Below are 22,656 nucleotides of genomic sequence, written 5' to 3' on the forward strand. Positions count from 1 at the left end.
CATTCCTGGAGATCAGTGTGGCTGCTGGCAGATGGCATAGGAGTGATGAAAAGCATCTGTTCATTTTTAAGTGTCTGTCTGTTGCCAGGTGTTGGTCTCTGTAGCCATGCACTGGAAGACAGGAGAGGAGCTTGGTTTTTCTGACTCGCAGCTACTTTTTGCTAAAACAACCTCCCATTTCATGACTCTTTTCCTGTCCTCGTGTGACCTGACACGATTTATGTGTCCTGCTGTCAGTGCAGCTTACTGCACTTGGACAAAGCTGAGTGCAACTGAGTTTTGGCCTGATTAAGGCCACTGCATTCAGCTGCTGCATACAAATTGAGGGTGATGGTAATTGCTAATAAAGATAATTAAATTTTCTCTGTAAACAGATGATCTCTCCTCCTGATGCTCTGATATTAGTCTTGTACTCCCTGCAGTTTATCAGAATAAGCATTACAGCACCTGGCCAACTAATCTTACAGTAAGCTACAGCAGACTTCAGCTTCACAAGAATGTCCCTAGTATTCTTGATTAATTGAAGGAGCTACCCTGGTGTTTAAAAGAGTCTTTGACTAAAATGTTGACCTCCCAAACTCACTGCTTGCACAGGCAAGACTACCTCCTCTTCACACAAGGGCTGATTCTGCAGGTGTTGAAGGGCAGAAGAGCATTGCCAACCCTGCTGCAGTTACGTGCAGTTTGGCAGGTACACACTTTGCCCTTCCTCTGGACATTGTGCAGGGCAGTGTTCCCCACAGCTTTTTGTGACCTTTCTGTTCTTTGGGCCCTGCCTTCAGGCTGCTTTGTCCAAACAAAACCAGCCTAAAGGCAGGTTGGAGTCAGTCTCCTCTACTGTTGTGTGTCAAGGTTGTGTACACAAAGTAAGTAGCTGTTTCCAAGAAGTAAGGCAGCATGGTCATTTGCCTTTCATTGGACTTGGAAGGAGGAGCAAAGGTTTGCTTGCTGCTTTGTTTGTCATGAGAATAAGGTGACATGGTAAAAGGGAAAAAGAACCAGAGAAAGGGATTTTTCCCTTTACTCTTTTACAGATGGGTGCTGATGTAGAGAACACACTTCGCTGGATGTTCAAATGTAATTTGTAGTGCAGTTATGAGTATTTTACTGCAAAGGAGTTAGTGCAGATCTGCTTTTTTTTCCCTAGGATTCCATAATGACTGTTTTTTGGGATTGCTAAGTCTCTTCTGCCAGAGGGTTTCTCTGAGTTCAGGTGCATAACTTGGATAAGTGTGACCCTGCACTGAACTGTGTACCACTCTATTTCTACAATTTACTCAAGCTTGTTCTTAAAGCCTGAGTCTTTGTTAATGAGAAATCATCAGGTCTCTTCTACTGAATTTTTCATTAGATTATTTTTGAAGATCTCTGCAGCTTAGGCCAATGTCTTAGGCTGTACCATAGGAGACTGGAGATAAATGTACTATTTGTAATGTGTGCCAGTCTCTGACCTTCAGAAAATGAAATGCCCATGTGGTGGTTGTAAGAAGGAATAATTTCCTGTAAGAAGGAATCTTTTGCTAATAAAGTTCCAAAGGGGCTTCATAATCTGAATCTTTTTGTGTTTTCCTTTTTATGTTGTGTTCTATACCTTGGAAGTCCCCCCTGCCTAACCTGATTCAAGGTTGGAGTGAACTAGAGAGAAGAGGGAAAATAAAGCATGGAGTTAGCAAGTAAATCTCTGATCCTCATTCTTGCCAGCTGTACAGTTAGTTCATTGATGCCCTGGCCAAGCTGGTTGCCCAGGATCTTCCTGAGGTTGTGGGCTGTCAGTCTGGCTGAGAGAACTTTTTTATTCTAAGTCCTGATTGAAGAGTCCACCTTAAGGAACAATCACCAAAGAGATTCTATAGGGTAAAGGAGAAAGAGAGAGCAGTGTGTCTGCATGGTTAAATTCCAGAAAGATTCAAGAAAGTATCCCAGTACAGCTGTTTGCCTGCTCACTGGAAGATGGTGCCTGCCAGAGGTGCCTGCTTAGGTGCAATTGGAGTAGAAATTATTAAAAAATGGGACTGGCCTGCTTTCTGTACACAGGATTTACCAAGTGACCATCAGGTTTTACTTACGGATTTCTTTGCTAGCTTGTCACATCACTACAGTCAGCTATAACAATATTGAAACTAATGAATCAAGGGCCCTAAACCTACCTACAGCACAGGAAGGAGACAGAGTTCCCTAGCTTGTGAAATGCACAGGGTAAAGCAAAACCTGTGCAGCAAGGCTGATGGTAGTGCTGAGACCCTTGGAATGTGTCACCTAAAAAGAAAATCAGAAACCTAATATAAGTCTCATAGGCTGAGTAAATGAGATTAATAGGAAGAAGGTGTTAGCAGCCAGGGACAGCAGTTGCAACATATTCCTGTGTCATATGTTTATTTTAGTTTGACAGTCATTTAGTTGTCATAATTAGAGCTTCAAGTTACTTGAAGTTGCCCCAGTGAAGCAAGGTGACTTCTGTCCAGGTGAAGTGTCTTGCCTCATGTTGCTTAGAAAGTTTCTATGGGAGTTGTGAAAACATACCCAGTAATCAATGCTCAAGTCAATAGGCCCTCTGTAAATTTCTGCCTTTGGAGCATCATGATCTGTTGTCACCTACAGCAACAGTAGAAGCTGAGAAATAATCCCAGTGTCCTTGTGGCTTTTGGCACATTGATCTTGTTTGCAGTTGCCTTCTCTTTGGAGTTTTTGTTCAGAATAGTTTACTCTGAAGGAAGCAGGGTAGGGAATAGTCATCTTGTCACCGCCACTGTTGTGTGGGAGCATGGGCCAGAGGAATGGTTGCAGGGAAGACCTGTGCAGTGCACAGTGTGATCTAACTTGTCTGTGAGTCACAGAACTTAGTTGACTCAAAGCATTGAACCTGTTGGTGCTTTTATAGGCATTTCGTGCAACAGTGGGGCCAGAAGCTTGTTTTCCAAAGTAATTGTTGCATCTCTGAAGGCTTGTGCTTGCACTCTGAATGGTGATCATAGATGGGTGGCACACCTGAGCCCAAGAGCAAAAACTGCTTTGTGGGTACCCCAACAGTACATTTGAATGAGAATAAATCAATAACAGTGTGAACTGGAAAGAATAAATATAAACATAGTTACAAATAACAACTGCAAACAATGCCCAATTCAATATCTAGATTGTCTTGTTTCATAATATATAGAAAAATAGCACTGGAGCTCTCAATGCAAGGCACAAAAATGACAGCAGAAGTCCACTGTGCTAAATATGCATGGAATGTGTTTACATTTTGCTGTGAAAACTCAGAATAACTAAAAGCACTTTATTTATTTGGGAAAACAACTTTAGGTACCTTCTGAGCTGCAAGAATCTGCTTTCTTTTTAAAAAGTCAGCACAAAATAAATGCTTTCCTGTTGGTTATGTCAGGCAAGAATCTGTATTAGAGCAGTATAATGGCTGGTTTGGAAAGAAAATACATTCTGTTGGCAGATCTTTGTGCCTCATACAGCAACCTTTAAGAAAAGTATTTCTTTACCAGTTATTGAGTATTACAACTTCTTGTATTTCATTTATCTCATCCAAAACAAAAATATTGAAGAGTAGTTGAAGTGGTTAACCTCAAAGTTGCCTGTTGAAATATGTGCCTGTCTCTGTAGATACATCAAACGGTGTATCTTTCTTTGGTGCTTGATAATCCTTGATGAATCAAACCTTGCAGTATCAATGAGTTAGGAAAACCTTGTCCTTAGTTTACAGGGAAGAGAGTTGAAGCCAAAAGGAACTGCTGGCACACCTGGGAACAGAACACAAAACTCCAGACTGTCTGAAATTGTGGCCTTTCTCTACCAGTATGGAGGACTTGCTACTTTACTTGTCTGTGCTTGTGTTTATTTTATGTCTTACAATGCAGTAGATAACAGGACACTTTCTGATGTGTTTTGCAGGGTTTCTGGAGGGGAACTTTTTGACTTCTTGGCACAGAAGGAGTCTTTGAGTGAAGAGGAAGCAACCAGATTCATCAAGCAGATTTTGGATGGTGTGAATTACCTTCACTCTAAGAAAATTGCTCACTTTGATTTAAAGGTAAAGAGGCTGATTTAAACTTGTTTTTTTAATGGCAGATTGTATCTTCTACAAATTACTTGATAACATGCCTAAAATAATAGGTAAGGCCATTCTAAATGCACTTCACAGCTGAATGCTCCACCAAAAAGCCTGGTAGCTTTTAGATGGGCTTATATATTTACTGACTGAGAAAAAGAAATTGTAAGTCTTCATCTTTCAACTATTTGCATTTGTGGTATCATCCAAAGCATTTTGTTTTTTAAAAAGTAATAAAAACATTAGAATGATGTGCATAAGAAATGCATTTTTGGGAAGAGGAAAGCCAGGCGCAGCTACAAACAACTGCTGCTGCTTCCAGCCCCCACTGTGTTTAGAAGTACCTGAGAAGTGTGTGTCATCCAGTGCAGAATTGTTAACAGAAAGACTCCCTGCTTTCTTAGCTGCTAGAGACCCTGAAAGCACATCACACAGAGCTCTCTTCCTGCCCTGTCAGGTGACATCTTTCTATCAGTACAACTGGCTTAGTCAATATAGAAGAGATTTTCTCTTCTTTTGATTGTGGCCTGCCTAGGAGAACATGCTTCTGTGAAGGTAGGAGTCCTAGGAAGTGAAACTCTTGGGGCTAGAAGAAATGCAGGAGCAGGCTGAGAGCTACAGAACTGGCTACCTCAAATATTGCTGCTTCCAGAAATACATTCAAAATGCACTTATCCCCTAGGAGAAAGTAGAATAAAACAAAGGAGGGAACTGTTTTAAGATTAAGGAAAAAAGAAGAAACTCTAGTGCTAGATTACATTTTTCTTGTCCTAATTTTAAATCCAGGATATTGTATGCTATAGCTAGACCCAGATTCTCAGCACACATATATAGTGATTCTTTGTGCTGAGCGTGTGTCTAATGCTGTCTATGTCTTAAATTGCTTGGTCTTGGGTCAGTGTTAATGGCATATATGTAGTAATTACAAATCACATCTAGCCTAAGAGCAAACTACCATCTGAATCTTCACTGGGTGCATGTGGAAAGGTGTAGCAGATGTGTGAACATTTTAAGGATGTGCACTTAATTTTGAAATTACTATGTGAATCCAGAAGCCAAAGACAGAAAATTTTCACTGTGTGTTAGAAAATAGTGTCATATCCAGTGGCACAAAATCATTGTTAGAATATAGGTGCAACTGATTCCTACCTACTAATTTTGATATTTAATACCAGTAATGTTAGGTGGCCAATGAGGATGTTACAAGAAATGCAAGACTGAAATTGAGAGAGGATAAGTTAAGAATCATTTAACTGGTAGTGATTATGAAATGACCTAAAACATTCACAAAATAACTCCCCTGGGTTTTATAGGACTAGGTTTGGAGTCTTGGTAGAGTTAAATTAGACATGTATTTTTAAGCAGTGATAATGATCTCATCACTTGACAAGGCTCAGTCGACTGCAGTGGAGCTACAGTGACTTAGACCACCTCAGGAATAAAACGTCCAAGAGGCAGTGACTGTGACTTGTTGCCATTTCAGTCTGTTGTAATCAAGCTTACATCAGGTATCTGGGATGAACACGTATGCCCTAGATCCATGGAAGAAAACCAGACTTGTTAGCTTGAGGCTAAAATGTTCTTGGTCCAATGACTATGGCAATAAATTATTCATATGCTCTCCTTCCCAGTGCAGTTCTGAGTGTGTCTGTGTTAGCAAGAGTTGCTTCCTCAGTAGAATCTGCTGTGAAAAGACCTGGCAGCTGCCAGCAGATAATCAAACTGTCTCACTGTTGTTCTTGGGCTTATGAGTAAGTTTGACAAATCAATGCATTAAAGCTCTTCATACACTGAACACAGAGTTTACTCTGAAACCTGTGAAATAGAGCCATGGTAGGGAGTAACTAAGGCTGAGGAATTCAGTTGAAGAAGTAAGTTGATGAAGTATCCATTATATTTGGTAAAGTCCACGTCTAGTTAAAAAAGTTAACTTTAATTTCACAGTTGCTGCTTCAGCAACTACATGTTCTTTAAGTAGCTTGCTGTCATAGGAGCTACAGTTGTCCCAAATCTGTGTTCTTCCCTCAGTGAAAGTCTTTGTTCCAGACTAGATACTTTCCAAGGAGTCAGCAAGACCAAAGCTGGATAGTCCTCAGTCAAGTTGTAATCTTGTAACTTAAACCTTTTCTTTTAACATCACTCTGACCTCTGATTCCTGCTCTTTCCATTTTCTGGACTGTTCAGATAATTAAGTTCTACATCTTTCCTGGCCTTGTTGCAGCTGTGAATTTAGTCACATAGAAAAGAACATTTTCCTTTCCTAAGGAGGTTCAGATGTTAATAGAATCCCTCAAGAAGCATTTAATAAGGCATCTTTCAGTGGGCTACCATACAGTAAAGGGACAGCAGGACAGAAGTGGTGAGATCTCCTGGTGTAAATCCCAAGAACAGAACAGATTAGCATTGCTGTCAGGTCAGTAAGCGGTGGTGCAGCTTTTCTCCAGGATCAAGCAGCATCTAGGAGATGTGTTTTCAATTTGAAGGAGGGACAAGATAAACTGAGCTTCTGCTTTGTGTTCTGTCACATGCTACTGGGCTGAGAATCTAGTGGCACATGTGGTCAGGTCAGGGAACGACAGACAAAGAGATGTGTGAAGAACTTGTGTCTCACTGGGAAAGCAAGGGTAGCTTGCTTCCATTCTGGCAACAGCCAGCCTTAAGAAAATAAGCTTAGGACTGCTAACAGGAAGATAGAGGCAGATTTTGCATGAGATAAAACTAAAGGAATGAAAGTATTGCTTTGTTTACATTTGCTTGGTTTGTATGAAGTTCTGGTCCATTCAGTGGTGTCAAATTTCACAGCTGCCATCCCTTCCCTAAAAGAATGAATTGTAAATAGTTAAACACAGGTTTTGTTCTTTGTTATGACATGTTGTATATGTGAAGAAAAAAAGCACTTGAGAACTCCATTGTTTCCCAAGATATTAATGTTACAATTTAAAAAGATGGATTTTTTTTGTTGTTATTTTTAGCCTGAAAATATTATGCTTCTAGACAAGAATATTCCTATTCCACACATCAAACTCATTGACTTTGGCCTGGCTCACAAAATAGAAGATGGAGTTGAATTTAAAAACATTTTTGGAACTCCAGAATTTGTAGGTGAGTGAGTGACCTGTTCCTTTGTCTCATTTTGCAAGTTCCATGAGGAAACTGAAACGTCTTTTCTATGTTATGAAGTGAGGGATAGAGGCAGTTTCAGTCTCATTTGTGTCAAAGTGACCTAAATCTAGAGATTTATTTTTCTGGAGGAGGCGAAAGGTGCTTTCTGTAAACCAGATGTACTGTTCCTGGGAGAGTAGGTTGCTGCCAAATAAATATTTAGAGATATAAATTAAGGATTGAAATAGTGAAATCCTGCAAATACAAAACATAATTTTTTATTTGTTGCCTGGGGCAAGTAAGGTCTCTGCAGTGTAATACATGAGTACAAAATTACATGGGTATCTCTGTCATTGTTTTCTAGATAAAACTGCCTCTCTTTATATTTTTTCCATCTGATTCTCTTTTTTGTTACTCACTGATCATAATTATAATCTGTCTTGCTTGGATTTGTACTAGTTTCAGTTGGAGATTTTTGGGGTTGATTTTTTTGTTACTCACTAATCATAATTCTAATCTGTCTTGCTTGGATTTGTAATTAATCCAACTCCTTTCTACTAGTTTCAGTTGGAGATTTTTGGGGTTGATTTTGGGGGGTTAGAGGGCAGGGAGAGAATTATAATTCATATTCCAGTTAAACACAGCCATTGCCAACACCTTTTTTGCCAACACATTTCCTCACTTTGGTCTTTTCTCTTGCCTGCAGTCTTATATGGGGATCTTTTCCAACAAGGAAGTGTTTTCTTATAAAGATAAGAAGGTTTGACATGGGTAGCAATGTAGCCTGGCATGTAATTTCCATCTGTTGCCCAAGGGGTGTTTCTCACTGGCTGTTAGAAACTAGCTTTAATGGCACCAGTTAAAAATAAAAGCTCAGATTGTTAGGGATAACAATATCCTTGGGAGGAGAAACACTGTATTTGTTATAATTTGCACTGTTGTTAGTATATAATACCTGCTTTACCCTTATTCTTGAGTTGCATTATGCTCCAAGTTACTCTATGTAATGTCTTCTGAACACCTGTTAACTTGAATTCCTGTCAGAGCTATAAGACTTTAAACAGAGCATCCTATAACTACCTTTCATTTTCTCAGCCCTTCTTCCTCCCTTTTGGTAACTCTTGACCTGCTACCTAATTCAGCCTGGTAAAAACGTGTTACCTCACTTGCTGCTGTTTGATTAATTTTTTCTTACAGCTCCAGAAATAGTAAACTATGAACCACTTGGACTAGCTGCAGATATGTGGTAAGTTTTTAACATTTTATTCAACATTGCTCTACTATCACTTTTTCCCAGTTTGCTCTGAATAGAATCCATTCTACTGCAGCAAATGAAAACCAAACAAACCCCAAAGCCCCTAAGAGTTAATATCTGAGAGTTGATAACTCTTCTGTCTTTTAATTTTTAATGCATTCTTTTTAATTAAATGATAAGGATTTGATTTCTGAAAAATTAAAATGAAATACTTTAATGATGGTAGTTATAGAGTTAACAGTTTGCCACTGTCTGCTGCAGAGGAGCACTCTGAAAAGATGTTCCTGCAGTGCTTTTGACAGTTTTATTTATAAGAGCACTGCATGCAGAGCAGACCTGCGTGCTAATCTGATCTGCTGAGGAGGCAGACAAAAGAGGTCACCCCAAATAAAACATCCTTGCTTCTGCTTCTTCCTGTTTCTGATGTGTACTGTGGTAAATACCTGCTAGGTTAGAAATACAGACTTCAAATGTCCATACTACTTGAAATAAAATTCACCTTTTCCCTGAAACACCATTCTTTGAGAGGTATTGGCAGTTATCTAAAGCCACAATGGCTTTCCTGCCTGTATAGCAGCCACTAATGACTTTTCCATGTTGTCATGCAGAACCCCTGCAACTAATCTCCTGTGTTTTTCAGGAGCATTGGAGTCATCACCTACATACTGTGAGTACAACAGATTCACTCCTGTGGAAGTGTTCCTAAAGCTCTACTGCTCTAGTACAAAACATCTCTTCCCTTCAGCACTTAAGAAAGGAGCTGCACACACAGGGTGGGGCAGTGGTTTGACTAAAGGGCAAACGTTGTCCTGCAGCCTTGTCAAGTTTAAAACAAGGGACAGAGGAATAGAGGCATCCTGAGCAGATGAAGAATAAATCTCTGTAGCACCACTGGGCATGTCTGCTTCTTATTGGGACCTCATCAGCTCTGAATGGTAGAAGATGGAAACGCCCAAGCATATTGGTTGCTCACAAGAAGGGCTATGAGCTACCAGTGTGTGCAGAGATGGAAACAAATGTAATAGGGCAATTTAGAAGGTGAGATATTTCAGGTGAAAGCAGAGAAGTTATAGTTTGCTTGTAAAGGCAGCAGTCTAGATTAATGTGCATGAATATGGTCACCCATATTCAAAAAGGTGAATTTAACCTGGGTAGGAGAAGAGGAGTTGACTCTGGGAACTGAGAATTCATTTTACAGGAGAAAAAAAAATACCTTGAGTTCTGTGTCCTGTTCTGGAGCCCCCAGCACAGGAAGGAGTGAGCCCAGAGGAGGGTCACAAAGATGATCCAAGGTCTGGAGCACCTCCCCTATGAAGCCAGACTGAGAGAGTTGGGGCTGTTCAGCCTGGAGAAGAGAAGGGTCCCTGGAGGCCTTAGAGCACCTTCCAGTGCCTGAAGGGGCAACAGGAAAGCTGGGGAGAAATTCTGTAAAAGGGCAGGGAGTGAGAGGACAAGGGGGGATGGCTTTAAATTAGAAGAGGGGAGATTTAGGTTAAAAGTTAGGAAGAAATTGTTTACTGTGAGGTTGTGGAAGCCCCTTCCCTGGAAGTGTTGAAGGGCAGGTTGGATGGGGCTTGGAGCAACCTGGTCTGGTGTGAGGTGTCCCTGCCCATGCAGGGGGGTTAGAAGGGGTTAGAACTCGATCATCTTTACAGGTCCCTTGCAACCCAAACCATTCTGTGAGTCTATGAAAAAAGGGCTTGTTAAAGCTAGTAAAGCAAAGGCTCATTGGGAGTACCACTGTAGTCAGTAAGTACAAGGGAAAAAAGATACTTTTTAGAAGAAAAGTGTGTCCACTGGTGATGGATAAATAAAACTAGGTAATTATGGTAAGCTCAGCCTCTCAAACAAATGAGGTTCCATGGGCATCCTGGGAACATGCAGTCAAGAACGTTTCCTGGGGACAGAATAATGAGGTAGGTTTCTGTACTGTGTCCAGTGAATAATTGTTTTACCTGGTTAGCTACTAATGATTGCCTCCCTACATGATTTTCTCCCTACAAATGACCAGAAAAAAGAGCATGCTTTTTCTGTTGGGAGGGGTCAGCTTGCATAATATGCTATGTACTAGAAACCCATATGCCTCTAACTGGTATTGCCTGTTAATTGTAAAGCCTTTTGTTCTGAAGAATTCTGAATAAATGGGGTGTGTTTAATTACTACTTTAGCAAACATGGCAGCAGTTGAATGGATACCATCATCAGAGATGAAAATGCCTACCAGCCCTTAATTCAGCAACCAGTGGGGTGATTCACTGAGGTGTAAGGGCAAAGCTTTTATTACTGAGTTCTGCTCTTAGGTGTTTGCAGGCACTGAGTCAGGATGTGACAAAAGTTATTTGCGTTAGGTGTTAATATTTGAGAATCCTTCCATTTCACAGACCTCAAAACTGAGTCCCAAAGGAAAAAAAAACCCAATCTATTCAGAGCAGAACAGAGAACTGTTGGCTTTGACTTCCAGCAAAGGGCCAAATGGTGGAATTTCTGCTACTTCATGGCACAGTTTTCAGCAGGGGAAAATAAACCAGGGCTCTAGGGCAGGTTTCCAACCAAGCCTTGGTTTTGGAACAATGTCCATGGTCTGTGGTGAGGTGCCTGCTTGTAGCCTTTTTTGTGGCTAACAGAAATGGAACAAAAGTTTAAGAGGGAATATGTAAAGCCTGTTAATAAGCAGGTTATGGGATGAAATTCACAGCGTCTAAGACAACTGGAGGATCTCACTCATGTTGCCTTGCTATGTCAGCTGCCTTGGTCTCATTGTGTGATTGTGGAAGGACAGGAAAGAAACACTTTATGCACACAAAGGTGTATTTTGTGGATACAGTGACGTGGTAGCTGGGGACTGGGCAGAATGGCCCTGGTGTCCCATCTAACTTTCTCCTTACCTCCAAATTCCCAGTCACTGTGGTTGTGGCAATACAGGCAGAGTAAAAGGTCTGCTTAGCAAGATCAGGTAAGCAAGTAGTTTAGTATTCAAACCCTCAATTTAAATCCCAGGAGTTTGCTGCAGTCCTGTTTTGAGCCTGCTGCATCCTGAAGCTGTGCTAGCAAAGCTAGACATAACAGATAAGCATAATAATAGTCTGGAAGATTTTTTAAAAGGAATGAGATTAATTTCCTTGGTATAAATAACATTTCCTGTAAACCAAACTATTGCAAGTCAGCATCCCTGTGGGCTGGGGGAGGGAAGGCAAGGCAGGAGGAGTCTGCAATGAATCCATTCTGACAGCTGGGTTTTGTGGAGCAGAGGTAAATGGTCATCAAAGATGCAGGTCGCCAGTCACAGCTGAGATAGGCAAAGCAGATTAAAGGCTTTTTCTGTCTGAGTTTGATGAATGGCTTTTTATTATGATGATATTGGAGCAGAGTGCCAACAGAATGAATTTTTGCATTGTTCAGAAACAATTGGATTCTTTTGCAACCAAAGTCCTTTTATTTTTGGATTCCTTTTAATGAGCAGTGCAGCCCTACCTCTCTGGTGGAGATGGTTCCTAGGCAAGGCCATGCTCCTGACTTTTGCACTATGATCACACGTGGTATTTTGGTTCCAGCTGAGGAAGGTCTCTTGGCTGAACCCACTGTGCAGGGGACTTGTCAGTAGCTTTGCAGGCAGAAAAGCAGCAGGGACTGGGCTTTTCCTACCCAAAGAGATCCTATAGAAACCCTACCTGCTTGAAGCTGATAGTAGCTTCTGCCTGGTAGTGTTTGTGGGTTCCCAGAGACTCTCCTCAGTGGAACCATTTTCTAGATTGACCAGCAGTGATTTCAGTAAGATGTTCAGAAGAGGAGAATCTCTGCATTTCTGTCTGTGTGCACACATCAGTGCTGCACTAGGGGTTTCAAGATGAGTCTGACTCATATCACAGATGCAGTGAGCCAAAGATGGACCTGTTGTTTCCCACATGACGTGGCTGCTACAACACAAGATCCACAAATGTCCCGAAAGTGTGTTAAACAGTCTCTGTAACTTCATTAGGGGATCTCTGCTGTTTATTTTTCCAATTTATTCTTCTCTCTGGCTTTTCCAGGCTCAGCGGAGCCTCACCTTTCCTTGGAGAAACAAAACAAGAAACACTTGCCAACATCACAGCTGTGAATTATGAATTTGATGAAGAATTTTTCAGCAATACCAGTGATCTGGCAAAAGATTTTATTCGGAAACTCCTGGTGAAAGATACCAGGTAAGTGAAAATTCAGAAAGATCCATCTGTCTCTGAGATAACCCTGCTGAGGTGTAGCCTGCCGAGCAATCTGCCAAGCTTTCCCTGCACTGTGTGTTGCTGTTCAGGATGCTGCTGTGTCCTGGGGTCATCACTGCACCCAGAAACCCCAGGAATAGTGTGGGGGCTTTGATCCAGTGTGGGATAGGGAGGAGAACATCCAAGAGCTCATGCATTGAGACAGGACAGAGAGGTTTTTGCTCCCCAGTTCTGGTCATGGGCAAAACAGACTCAGCCTAGGAGAGGAAAAAAAACCACACATTTAATTTTTCCGAACAGGAGAAAAAGAAAGCAAGACCCAATCTTAGATACCTTTCCCCCACCCCTCCTTCCCCTCCCCATCAGCAGCATAGGAGGATGGGGAGTGGGGGCTTTCAGATCAGTTCCTCTCACAGGTTGGTTCTGCTCACAGCCTTCCCCTGCTCCACTGTGGGTCCCTCCCGTGGGACAGGGCCCTTCACGTACCCCTCTGACATGAGTCCCTCCCACGAGGTTCCTTCAGGAACTCGTATTGCTCTCACCTCCCCCTCTCCTCTGCCCTGCAGAGGTTTCTGAAGTTTCGTTTCTTACTCGCAGCGGCTCTTCCAGCTTCCCTGATCAGCTCAGCCCTGGCTGGAGGCGGGGCTGGAAATGTAACATGATCCCAGTGCTGCAAGGGCAGAAAGATCTTGACATGCGCTCCTAGTGAAATGGTGCCTTCTGTATCTGTTGCAATCCCCTAGAGTTCGTGTGAGAGTTTTGCAGATCCTCATTCCGAGTTTGTAGGAGCCACAGACCTTTTTTCAGTTTTTTTTTCACACGTTTCATAAAGTGCATGCAGAAGTAGCATTTCCTTCCCTATAACCCTGGTTGTCCTGGAGAGAAGTCAGGCCATTGCAGTTCGTTCTCATGGCTTCATCAGGGGAGAAAGGAGGTATTAGAGGGGAAGAGGCAAGCTGTTGAGTGAAGATTTCTGCAGATCCTCAGGCCTTAGAATAGACTGGAGTAGGTGGGGTTTGACAAGGGGTTTGCACAGGTCTGGCAGCCTCCTTTTAACAAGGGGACATCAGTGACACTGATACTTGTCCTGGGTGCAGAGGCAGTCCCTGTGCAATGCTCTGTTTCTGCCTTTGGTTCTCCATGCTCTTAGTGAGCTGTTCACTGAACTGCCACACTGCAGAAGGAAGTTAGGATTGATCAGGTTTGATCAGATTTGAGGTATTGTTCTCAAAAATGTTGCTTTCAGGAAGTGGCAGCTCCTGCAGTGATGTAATGTCATGTTCCAAAGGGAAGTTCTGGTATAATTAATGTTTACATTGTTTCAGACACAGTTGTATTAGAAATATATTTGTATAGAGATGTATATAGATGTGTATTTATATGTATATAGATCTATATAGGTGTGTGTATATATATATGTATATAGATCTATATAGATGTATATAGGAATAATTCCTTTTTTAAGCATGTAGAATAAACAAAACAAAGTAATACTTTATCACTTTTTATGGAAGGGAACACAAAAATACAGGTAGATTTTGATTAAGTAAGAATTAAAATCGTGTGGAGTGAGTTCACCTCCTTACTGAAACTTAAACCAGTTACTAAACTACACACAAGCAATATGCAGGCCTCATGGAGAAACATAACCTTGAAATTCAAGAGTTAGTCCTGCTATTATCTCGATAGATATGAAGCCTGTGAGAACTGTGGGTCAATGGACTTGTGTACCAGGTATTTCTCATTCCAGACTGGTTTTTTGTGTGTTGTTTTTCAGGAAGCGGCTGACAATCCAGGAAGCTCTGTCTCATCCCTGGATAACGGTAAGACTGAATAAACAGATAGATCTTGTTTTTTACCGTGAACAATGCAGAGATGATGTTCTTATTGGAGTGTTAATGGCAAACTGCCCTCTAAGTACTTAGTGACCCTTGGTGTTTCAGAGAGATGTGCTGGGAAGAAATTGGTTGGGTCTGACAAAATACTTGGATTTCTGCAAATTACTTCATTATTATAGCTTCCCAGAAGAGAGTGACAAAGCTCTGATGTTTGTTGCACAGTATCCTACCCTAGACTGGTCTTTGCATTTTTGCATCCTTCTCTGTTTGCATGGACATATACTATGTTTTGAGTTTAGTGATTTCCTGAGCTGAGAGTTAACTACAGCCAATGTACAAAATATAATTTATCACAAGATATAACCACCTTGCCAAGTATGTTGATTTCCTTACATTTGTCTGTCTGTCTCTGTTATTTCATCATAAATACTGCTTGCTTTTGTGGATCAGTTTCTCACTGAACACGTTTAGCTAATCTCAGCACAAATAACGAGGATGTTTGGAATTCAGTTTTTGCTCTCCAGTGCACAAAACATTAACTGGAGTGTTTTCAGGATTGTTGGTTTCCTCTTACAATATTGATAGCTTTGAGAGTGTTAACTGCCTAAAAATTAACAGGAAAATAAATTGCAGCTCTGTTACTCACACTTACCACGTCGGAATGAACGCACATCACTTGTCACATTGATTTTTGGGTTTGTCTGTTTGTTTTGTTGTGTTGTTTGTTTTTTTTTTCTTTTAATCAAATGCATGAAGGAAAATCTGTGGGAGCAGAGACTCACCCAGCATTGTGGAAGTTTGGTCTGCATCCTTTGTGTAGAGCTTGTGAGTTACTGCACTGTCTTGTAAACATTCAGTAATACTGGTTCCTCTGTCTGATGACTCACCAGCTGAAAGAAGAAACCAAAGTCCAAGAAAACAAGAAGACTGAGAACACACAGCTGAAGACAAAACGCCTGAGGGAGTACACCATCAAGTGCCATTCCAGCATGCCTCCCAATAATACCTACATCAACTTTGAGCGCTTTGCCCGGGTAGTGGAAGACCTTTCACTTACAGAGCAGAGTTTCAGCACCTTGGCTGCATCCCACGACTCCTTGCAGGAGGACATTGATGCTCTGGTTTCCATTTACAATGAGAAAGAAGCCTGGTATAAAGAAGAGAGCGAAAGTGTGAGGCACAAGCTGTCTCAGCTGAGGTACGAATACCGTAAGACTGAGTCCCTGAAGAGACATCTGAGGGATGACATCAAGACCGTAGGTGCCAGTCTTACCGGCATAACTGGGAAATATGCTGATCTGCAGATTCAGTATGACTCTCTCAGTCAAGAACTTTCTGAGGAACTCAAGTGGATACAGGATTTAATGAGTGGTTTTAAACTGGAAAGTGAAGCCTGTGTGAACGGGAACTTTGACTCTGTTTTCAACAAAGACATTAACGAGTCACTAGTGGAGCTGTTAAATAGATCGCGCTGTGAAGAATTCCTTGCAGGGCTGAATCTTGATGTAGCAAAATCAAATCAGTAGTATTGTAGAACAGGTTCAGTTCAGGGCTTGTTGTCTGTTCCAGTGGGCAGCAGTTTAAAAAGTTTTCAGTGCATAGATTCTGCACAAAAACATCGCCTAGAACCAAAATTCCAATGTGTTGCCCAAGATGCTCCCCAAAACCATGAAGTCCCAGTGGTTTTTAGTGTTGAAGTTTTTTTACCTTGTTTGGCATCTGAATTTACGGGAACGAGATTGTAAGGGTTATGGCCAGATCTAACCCTACAGCCTTTTGCATTGCCTGTATCATACTTCCTCTTGTGTTACAGTTCCTGAAGATGAATAAGTAATTAACTTGGATAAAAGAGTAGGTCAGTCTGTACTTAGTAGAAGCTGGGGGCCTGGAAATGAAAAAAATCTCGTGGTAGCATCTTTGGTTGGATGGAGGGAATAGTCATGTAGACTTGCTGCAGGCAGTTCTATAGACCCTGTGAGAGAAATACTTGCAAAGGTTAAATCTGTCCTGTAAAAAAGGTAAATGGTGTAGTAATTTAACATTTAGCTACTGCTTTGGAAATTCCTTGTGAAATGGCTACTGATCAAGAAAAGATATTTTTTTTAGGCCAGTTACGCAGGGTGAAATCTTTTACCATCAAAGGTATTAGCTGTTGGTTGATCCTTTAGTTTAAAATTCAGCTATGTTTTCTGTCCTATACCAAAGGAATCCTATTCAAAAGGCACAATTGGGAACTTGTAAAGAACTGACCAAATAACTGTGTATGTAATTTTAAAGTGCAAATATTAATTTGTGAGTTGTGAGTGATAAATGATAACCTAGACCTGTTTTGTTTTCTGCAGTAAAGATGATGACAAAGGTACAACTAATTTAATCTGTGGTGTGAGATTAGAGACTAGTGTCCTTGCTGTGAAGATTTTAACTTTTATTTAGTTTTGGAAAGTGGAAAAAAAAAATATGCTGGCCCAAATTTGAATCAGACCCCTGCTGTCTTTTTGATTATACTGTATTAGTATTCACAGATGTACCCATCTCATTTCTGGCTACAATAAATAGTTTTTTATGCAGGAGGCAGTTGTTCCCTGATGGTGTAGTTAGTGTCTGAAAAAGAGATGTCAAACTTCTGTGTACTGAAAAGAGTTGCCAGCCCAGGTCTTGCAGCTGGTTTACAGCCCCTTTGCTCAGCTGTTTGAATCTGCTGCAAGGGGACTGGGGCTACTAGAAGGAGTGAGGTGGTAGCCAGGCTTCCCTGCATCACTGCTCCAGTGCATCTAGAGTGGATCTTACATATTAGTGTCTTTCACTGCCCAGCCTCCATCCTCCTTTTCCATAGAAGTGCATACTAAGAGTGTAACTAAATCCAACTGTTGTTGTTCATAACTTTGAGATAAAAAGATGAAAGCACACTCTTGTCCATGTTTGTGTGGAGTACAGTGGAGCCATCACTGCCATGTCCTCATCAAGACATGCAGAGGTGGTTAAAATTCAGAGTTACTCAATAGGGGTATTGTTACTCATGTCATGGTAGTTGGTGGGAGATGGAAACTGGATGTGCACTCTGTGGCATCTTTCTTCACATGAGACGTAAAATTTTCAAAGCTTCAAAGTAGTTTAGATAGCCAGGAGAGGTCCCTGGCAAGCTGGTGCTGATGGTTGGGGAGAACGTGGCTCTACTGTGCAAACAGTAATGAGAATTTTACTTATCTCTGTTTTTTATTCTCTCAAATGCTTCAGTCATCATTTCTGCAGGTTCCTTTGAGCTAGAGGACCCACGAAATACTGTCCAGGGGAACTGGAACACAGGATTTTTTTTATTGAGGGAGTTTTAATTCTTAGGAAGTAACTTAAGTTGAGTAAGAGTTAATATCTGCAGAAAAGACTCTTGGGAGTCTTCCTTCCTTCAGCAGTGATTTTAAAGATCTTTTCCAACTAAAAACAATTCCATGATTCTATGATCTCATTCTCTATTAATGTAGATTTTTCTTCAGGAGTGAATGCACTGGCATGATGAGAAGACACTAAATGAGGCCATTCTGTTACTGAGTGTGTTTGGGTGAGGTTTATATTGTTGTGATTCAGTCCTTGAGGCTGGTGCTCTCTGAGCTGAAGGAGGTCACTGACATACTGCTTTTGAGAGGTAGTCTGATGATTCAGAAAATGACAAGGACACTGGTTTGCAGGCTACTTAGAAATTAAAGGCAGTTATTAACAGTCCAGACTACTGTGAAGTGAGCTATTTTGATTCAGTGACAGTTCTACTGCTGAAAGTGCAATCAGAAATTTTTCATGATGATTGTACTGCTGACATTTAGCCAGTGACATTTTTCCACTTTGAATTGATTTCTACTCAGTGTTGTGCTGCACCGTGCAAGTAATTTACAGCTTGAGGAAATGATATTTAATGCCTAAATGTCCCTGTTCTTTTGTATGCAGATGGTGTGTACATCTAAAAGAAAAAAAGGCCTAGCTGATAATGTGGTTTCTTGAATTACTGTGGAGAGAGCTGCACAAATGCTATTTCTGTAGCATTTGATGTGAAAAGTGAATTTGTTGTCTTGTGAACCTTATACATTATTTGCTGAAAGAAAGATTTAAGTCTTCACTGATGTGTTTTCCTTTCTTCTTTTCTACTTTTGCTTTTTCAGGTGCCTGGCTTTGTTGCATTCCAGTATAAATATTTCTGGGTTATCTACCTTCTACCTATGCAGATCAGAACTGTTGGAATGGTTGTCATTCTGTAAACTCCTGAATCTTTGAAGGATTCATTCCTGGCCTTTCTCTTTTCACTTTTACCAGATCTGGTTTGGATTTTTTTTTTTTCCCCCTCAATCTGTTACATACATTTATCTGGTCTGTTCAAATACTGATGGTGTTTTGGAGTTCAAAGGTGCTTCCTTCACTGTCAGAAGGACTGTGTCAGGTTTTGAAGAACATCTGTTCCTTTGCACCAGATCAGCATCCAGAAATTTTAGGCACATGTCTGAATTCTGATTATATTTTTTTAAAATTCCTATTTCTCCATACTCGAGTATTGCAATTCTTTTATCATGTGTTTGTTCCCAGGGTGTCAAAGTCTTGTGCTGTCCTATGCTGGGTATGGTTAAAGGACAAAGCCTGAGGTTTTTCAGATGTGCTTTAGCATGTATCCTTGTCATTAATACTAAAAAGGAGGAGGATCTTCTCAATCTGTTTGAGTATGTGGTGGAATGGAGCAAAGAATACAGAGCCAGGCTCTCCTCAGTGGTATCCAGGGACAGGACAAAATGCAGTGGGCACAATTTGAAATACAGGAATTCCATTTGAACATTAAAAAAAGGCAAATAAACTTGTTTATTAAATAAGCAGTTATTCACTGGAACATGTTGCCCAAAGGGGTTGTGCAGTCTCCATCCTTTGGAAAGGGCTCCTCTCTGGTACCTGTTTAATGTTTGGGTTGTAGGACTCTTTGAAGTTATCCATATTTCACATTCACATGAATTTGCATGTTTTCCATGTTCAGATCTGAACTGACTGCCTCAAACTTTTCTATGTATCTTTGAAGTCTCTATAGCAGAGCACATAATTTTTTTTCTTCTATGGTGTTTAAATCAGCCTGGTAAAAGAAAAACGTAAGAGTATAATTCAGAGGAGTTGTGCTAGAATAAAATTAAGAGCTGCATGCTGGAAGTTGGGAAAGAGCTCTAATATATCTTGGTTTTTAAAATCCCCCTGTAAAGGGCAAACTGATAACTCTCTCTGGAAATTGAGAAGGTAGCACAGGACCTAACAGTGTGATGATGCAGGTTCCATCCTGATTTCCAACAAAGATGTGCCAAGCCAGCAGTGTGCTGTGGTGCTGTTGCTGTACTGACAACAGCTCCACCTCCTTGCTGTCAGGCCTCTGTGGAACCTGTTAGCTCCTCTCCCAGTGCCTTTAAGAAAGAGGGACACAAAGAAAGGCCAGCTGGTACGAGCTCAGTTCAGAGAAAATGGAGATGGCCCCTTGGCAACTTTCCATAGTGAAAGCATGGCCTTAGCACCCCTTAGTTACCTCTCTTTTATCTGGCTTTCCTTCACCCTGTTCTTTGGCTAGAAAAGCCACTCCCAGACTGTTTGTTTGGATTTTATGTGGATCATTATGAAGCTAGAGGCAGAGTGGAGGCTAAAGTCCATGCCATGTGATACACCTTCTGTGCCACGTTGAGTGGCTGGAAAAGGGGAACAGTGGAACTTTTAAGAACAATGTTCTGCACAGGGCCAACTGTGACCACTGACTATACACTAGTTTTAGGATTTTGTTTGAAATCAAGGGGGTCCTTTCCAGGCACAGGACTACATTTAATTATTTTTCTTCTGCTCTAATCTATATGAATCTGCAGCTTTTCCAGCCAACATTCTTTCCAGCCAGCTCCAGAGCACATGAAGAATCTTATTTATTTTATGCATGACAGTGATCCAAGCAATAAAATTGCTCTCTTATCTTCTAGCCAATGGACAAGCAACAAGCTTTGGTTCGGCAATCATCTGTTGTTAACATGGAAAGCTTCAAAAGGCAATATGCTAGGAGGCGATGGAAGGTATGACCCCAAGCCTTTCCTTCCTTTCCTCTCATGTTCCCCAGGGCTGATGGGATCAGAGGGCAAGATAGAGCTTGGATGTAAAATGGTAATACACAGTAGATAAATGAAATGTGTTTGGATATGTCTGCACTGCATGTGTGTGGTCAAATTCTTGTTCTTCCCTCTCTCCATAGCTTTCTTACCGTATTGTCTCACTGTGCAATCACTTCTCTCGTTCACTGGTGAAAAAGGTCCTGATGGAGGATGAAAGTTTGGTACGTAGAGTTCTCTTGTGGGAAGAAGGGAAGTTTTGCTGTGTAGTGGTTTTTACTGGCCTTATTATGGTTTCACAGCCTGACAGGATGGCAGTGGTTTTGAGTGGGAAACCCCATGGACCGTGGCATCCTTCATGTGTTTTTAATGCTGCTGTCAGTTGGGCTATTGTGACAGAAATGTTGAGCAGGGTGTTGACTCTATAAACCCTGTAGGTCCTAGCACATTGATTCTGTAAAGGAGCAGCCTGGGGGCTGCAGATGATGTTTGGATACCATGGCAGTGGCTGTGCTGTCTGAGGAGTGGGCAGCTGTGGAAAGCCCGCTCCTGTGCCCAGCTGTGGGACAGAGGGTGGGGGCCCCTACAGTGCAGGTGGGCTTCTGGAATGAAACTGTGACCTTTCTCTTAGCTCTGCTTTTCTCAATAGATGATAGACTAATAATATTGGAACCTCATGTTTAGGAGCATGGTATCTTATTTATCTGACTGCAACATTGTGGGCTTTCCATTTCAGAGAAACTGTGAAAGTGACAGTGAGGATCTTTCCCAAAGAAAAGCCACCCATCAGAGGAGAAGCAGCATATCATAATGCAATGAGAATTCCATGGGCAGGAGACAAGGGAAACTCATCCTTGCTGAAAAAAGCAGCTCTGACAGCGGATCTTGACTTCTTGTCTGAACCCTTGGTATGATGCTTCTCAAACTACACCAACAGCTGGATGATGTTATTAAATGCCTACTGAGCATTTTAGAAATGTGGGGATCTGAATTCCCAGGGAAGTGCTGCAGCACAAGCACCTTTTGGAGTGTTTTTTTATGCTGACCATTTCAGTGATACTTCAATCTGTGATAGAAGGATGTAGAGGTTCTGCTGATACTCTTTTGCTGCAGAGTAATTCACATTCTGCACCACAATTAAGACTGTGTAAGTTGTTATTTCATTCAGGGAAATTGTTATTGAGTCTCAAGGAAAAATTTTAATACCTTTTTTATATTTGTTAATAGCATAAATATTTGATGGCAGATATCTGACAGGCTTTGTTAGCTGTCTGCAGCACTGTTATTGCTGTCATTGAAGAGAAAAACCATAGTGCCATTGGGTATCATAACCTTCATTTAATGAACCTAGCAGTAACAGTTCTGTACTGCAATAAGAACTGCTCTGGCCCTCATCCTTGGCTAACCCAACTGCCATTGTCAGTGTAACTGATCCTGGCCTGAGAGGATGAGAGACCAAGACAATTTATGGATGAAAAAGAGAAAAAGTTCTGAAATGACTTCCGTGTACCCAAAGAGTGTTTTTACAGAATGATGGCAGGATGTTTCACCAGAACAGGGCACTTAAAAACTCGAGGTATATAAAGAAATAGTCTTTATTAGATCTTGTTACTATTTTAATTTATTGTTAGCAAATTGGAGATTCATTAACACCTATTTGTATAGGTGCTGTTTACATGCAACCTTAACTGCAAATATCTGTGTTTTATTCAGTGGGTTGTACCCAAATTGAAAAATTAAGCACTTTGATACTGACGTAACTTCTTTGTGCTAGGAAGTTGCATCATTTTAATTATCTTAGTTTATAAACCAATATTGTTCAATTGGTACCAAAAACATGCATAGACTAGGTTATTTTTTTCATTGAATGTTTGAGTTGCTAGAAGTTCATATTTTGCCATTTCATAAATTAAAAACTGTGAAAGCAAGCCTACTAGAAACAACTACAGATTGACAAGGAGAGTGGGTTTGTTTGACTTTATTGTTGTCGCACCTGAGCTGAGGTTTTAGAGCTGAAGGTGTGAACTGATGCTGAAAACTGGTATCAGGTTAATTTTGCTTTGATTCCAGTTTCAGAGAAAGAAATAAAAATCTGCTATTTTTATTTGTAGCTTTGTGCC

At 41.0% G+C, this 22,656-nt stretch overlaps 1 protein-coding gene across 2 annotated transcripts in view; it reads left to right on the forward strand.

Annotated features, from left to right (window-relative positions):
• Window positions 1-21,347, forward strand: part of DAPK2 (death-associated protein kinase 2) — a 42,787-nt gene extending 21,440 nt beyond the window's left edge. Inside the window, exons 3-11 of one of the 2 annotated variants that reach the window (XM_009994372.1) lie at window positions 3,898-4,036; window positions 7,027-7,156; window positions 8,354-8,402; window positions 9,052-9,078; window positions 12,439-12,591; window positions 14,387-14,432; window positions 20,414-20,503; window positions 20,680-20,760; window positions 21,273-21,347. In XM_009994372.1, the coding sequence (XP_009992674.1) occupies window positions 3,898-4,036; window positions 7,027-7,156; window positions 8,354-8,402; window positions 9,052-9,078; window positions 12,439-12,591; window positions 14,387-14,432; window positions 20,414-20,503; window positions 20,680-20,760; window positions 21,273-21,347 (790 nt within the window). Of the gene's footprint in view, window positions 1-3,897; window positions 4,037-7,026; window positions 7,157-8,353; window positions 8,403-9,051; window positions 9,079-12,438; window positions 12,592-14,386; window positions 14,433-15,337; window positions 15,974-20,413; window positions 20,504-20,679; window positions 20,761-21,272 lie in introns of those variants that run through there. The other variant, XM_009994371.1, reaches the window with a different exon arrangement.
• The last annotated feature ends 1,309 nt before the right edge of the window (window positions 21,348-22,656 follow it).

The sequence above is a fragment of the Chaetura pelagica genome, unplaced genomic scaffold (assembly GCF_000747805.2).
Source record: "Chaetura pelagica isolate M959 unplaced genomic scaffold, ChaPel_1.0 scaffold222, whole genome shotgun sequence".
In the NCBI taxonomy this organism is placed as follows: domain Eukaryota; kingdom Metazoa; phylum Chordata; class Aves; order Apodiformes; family Apodidae; genus Chaetura; species Chaetura pelagica.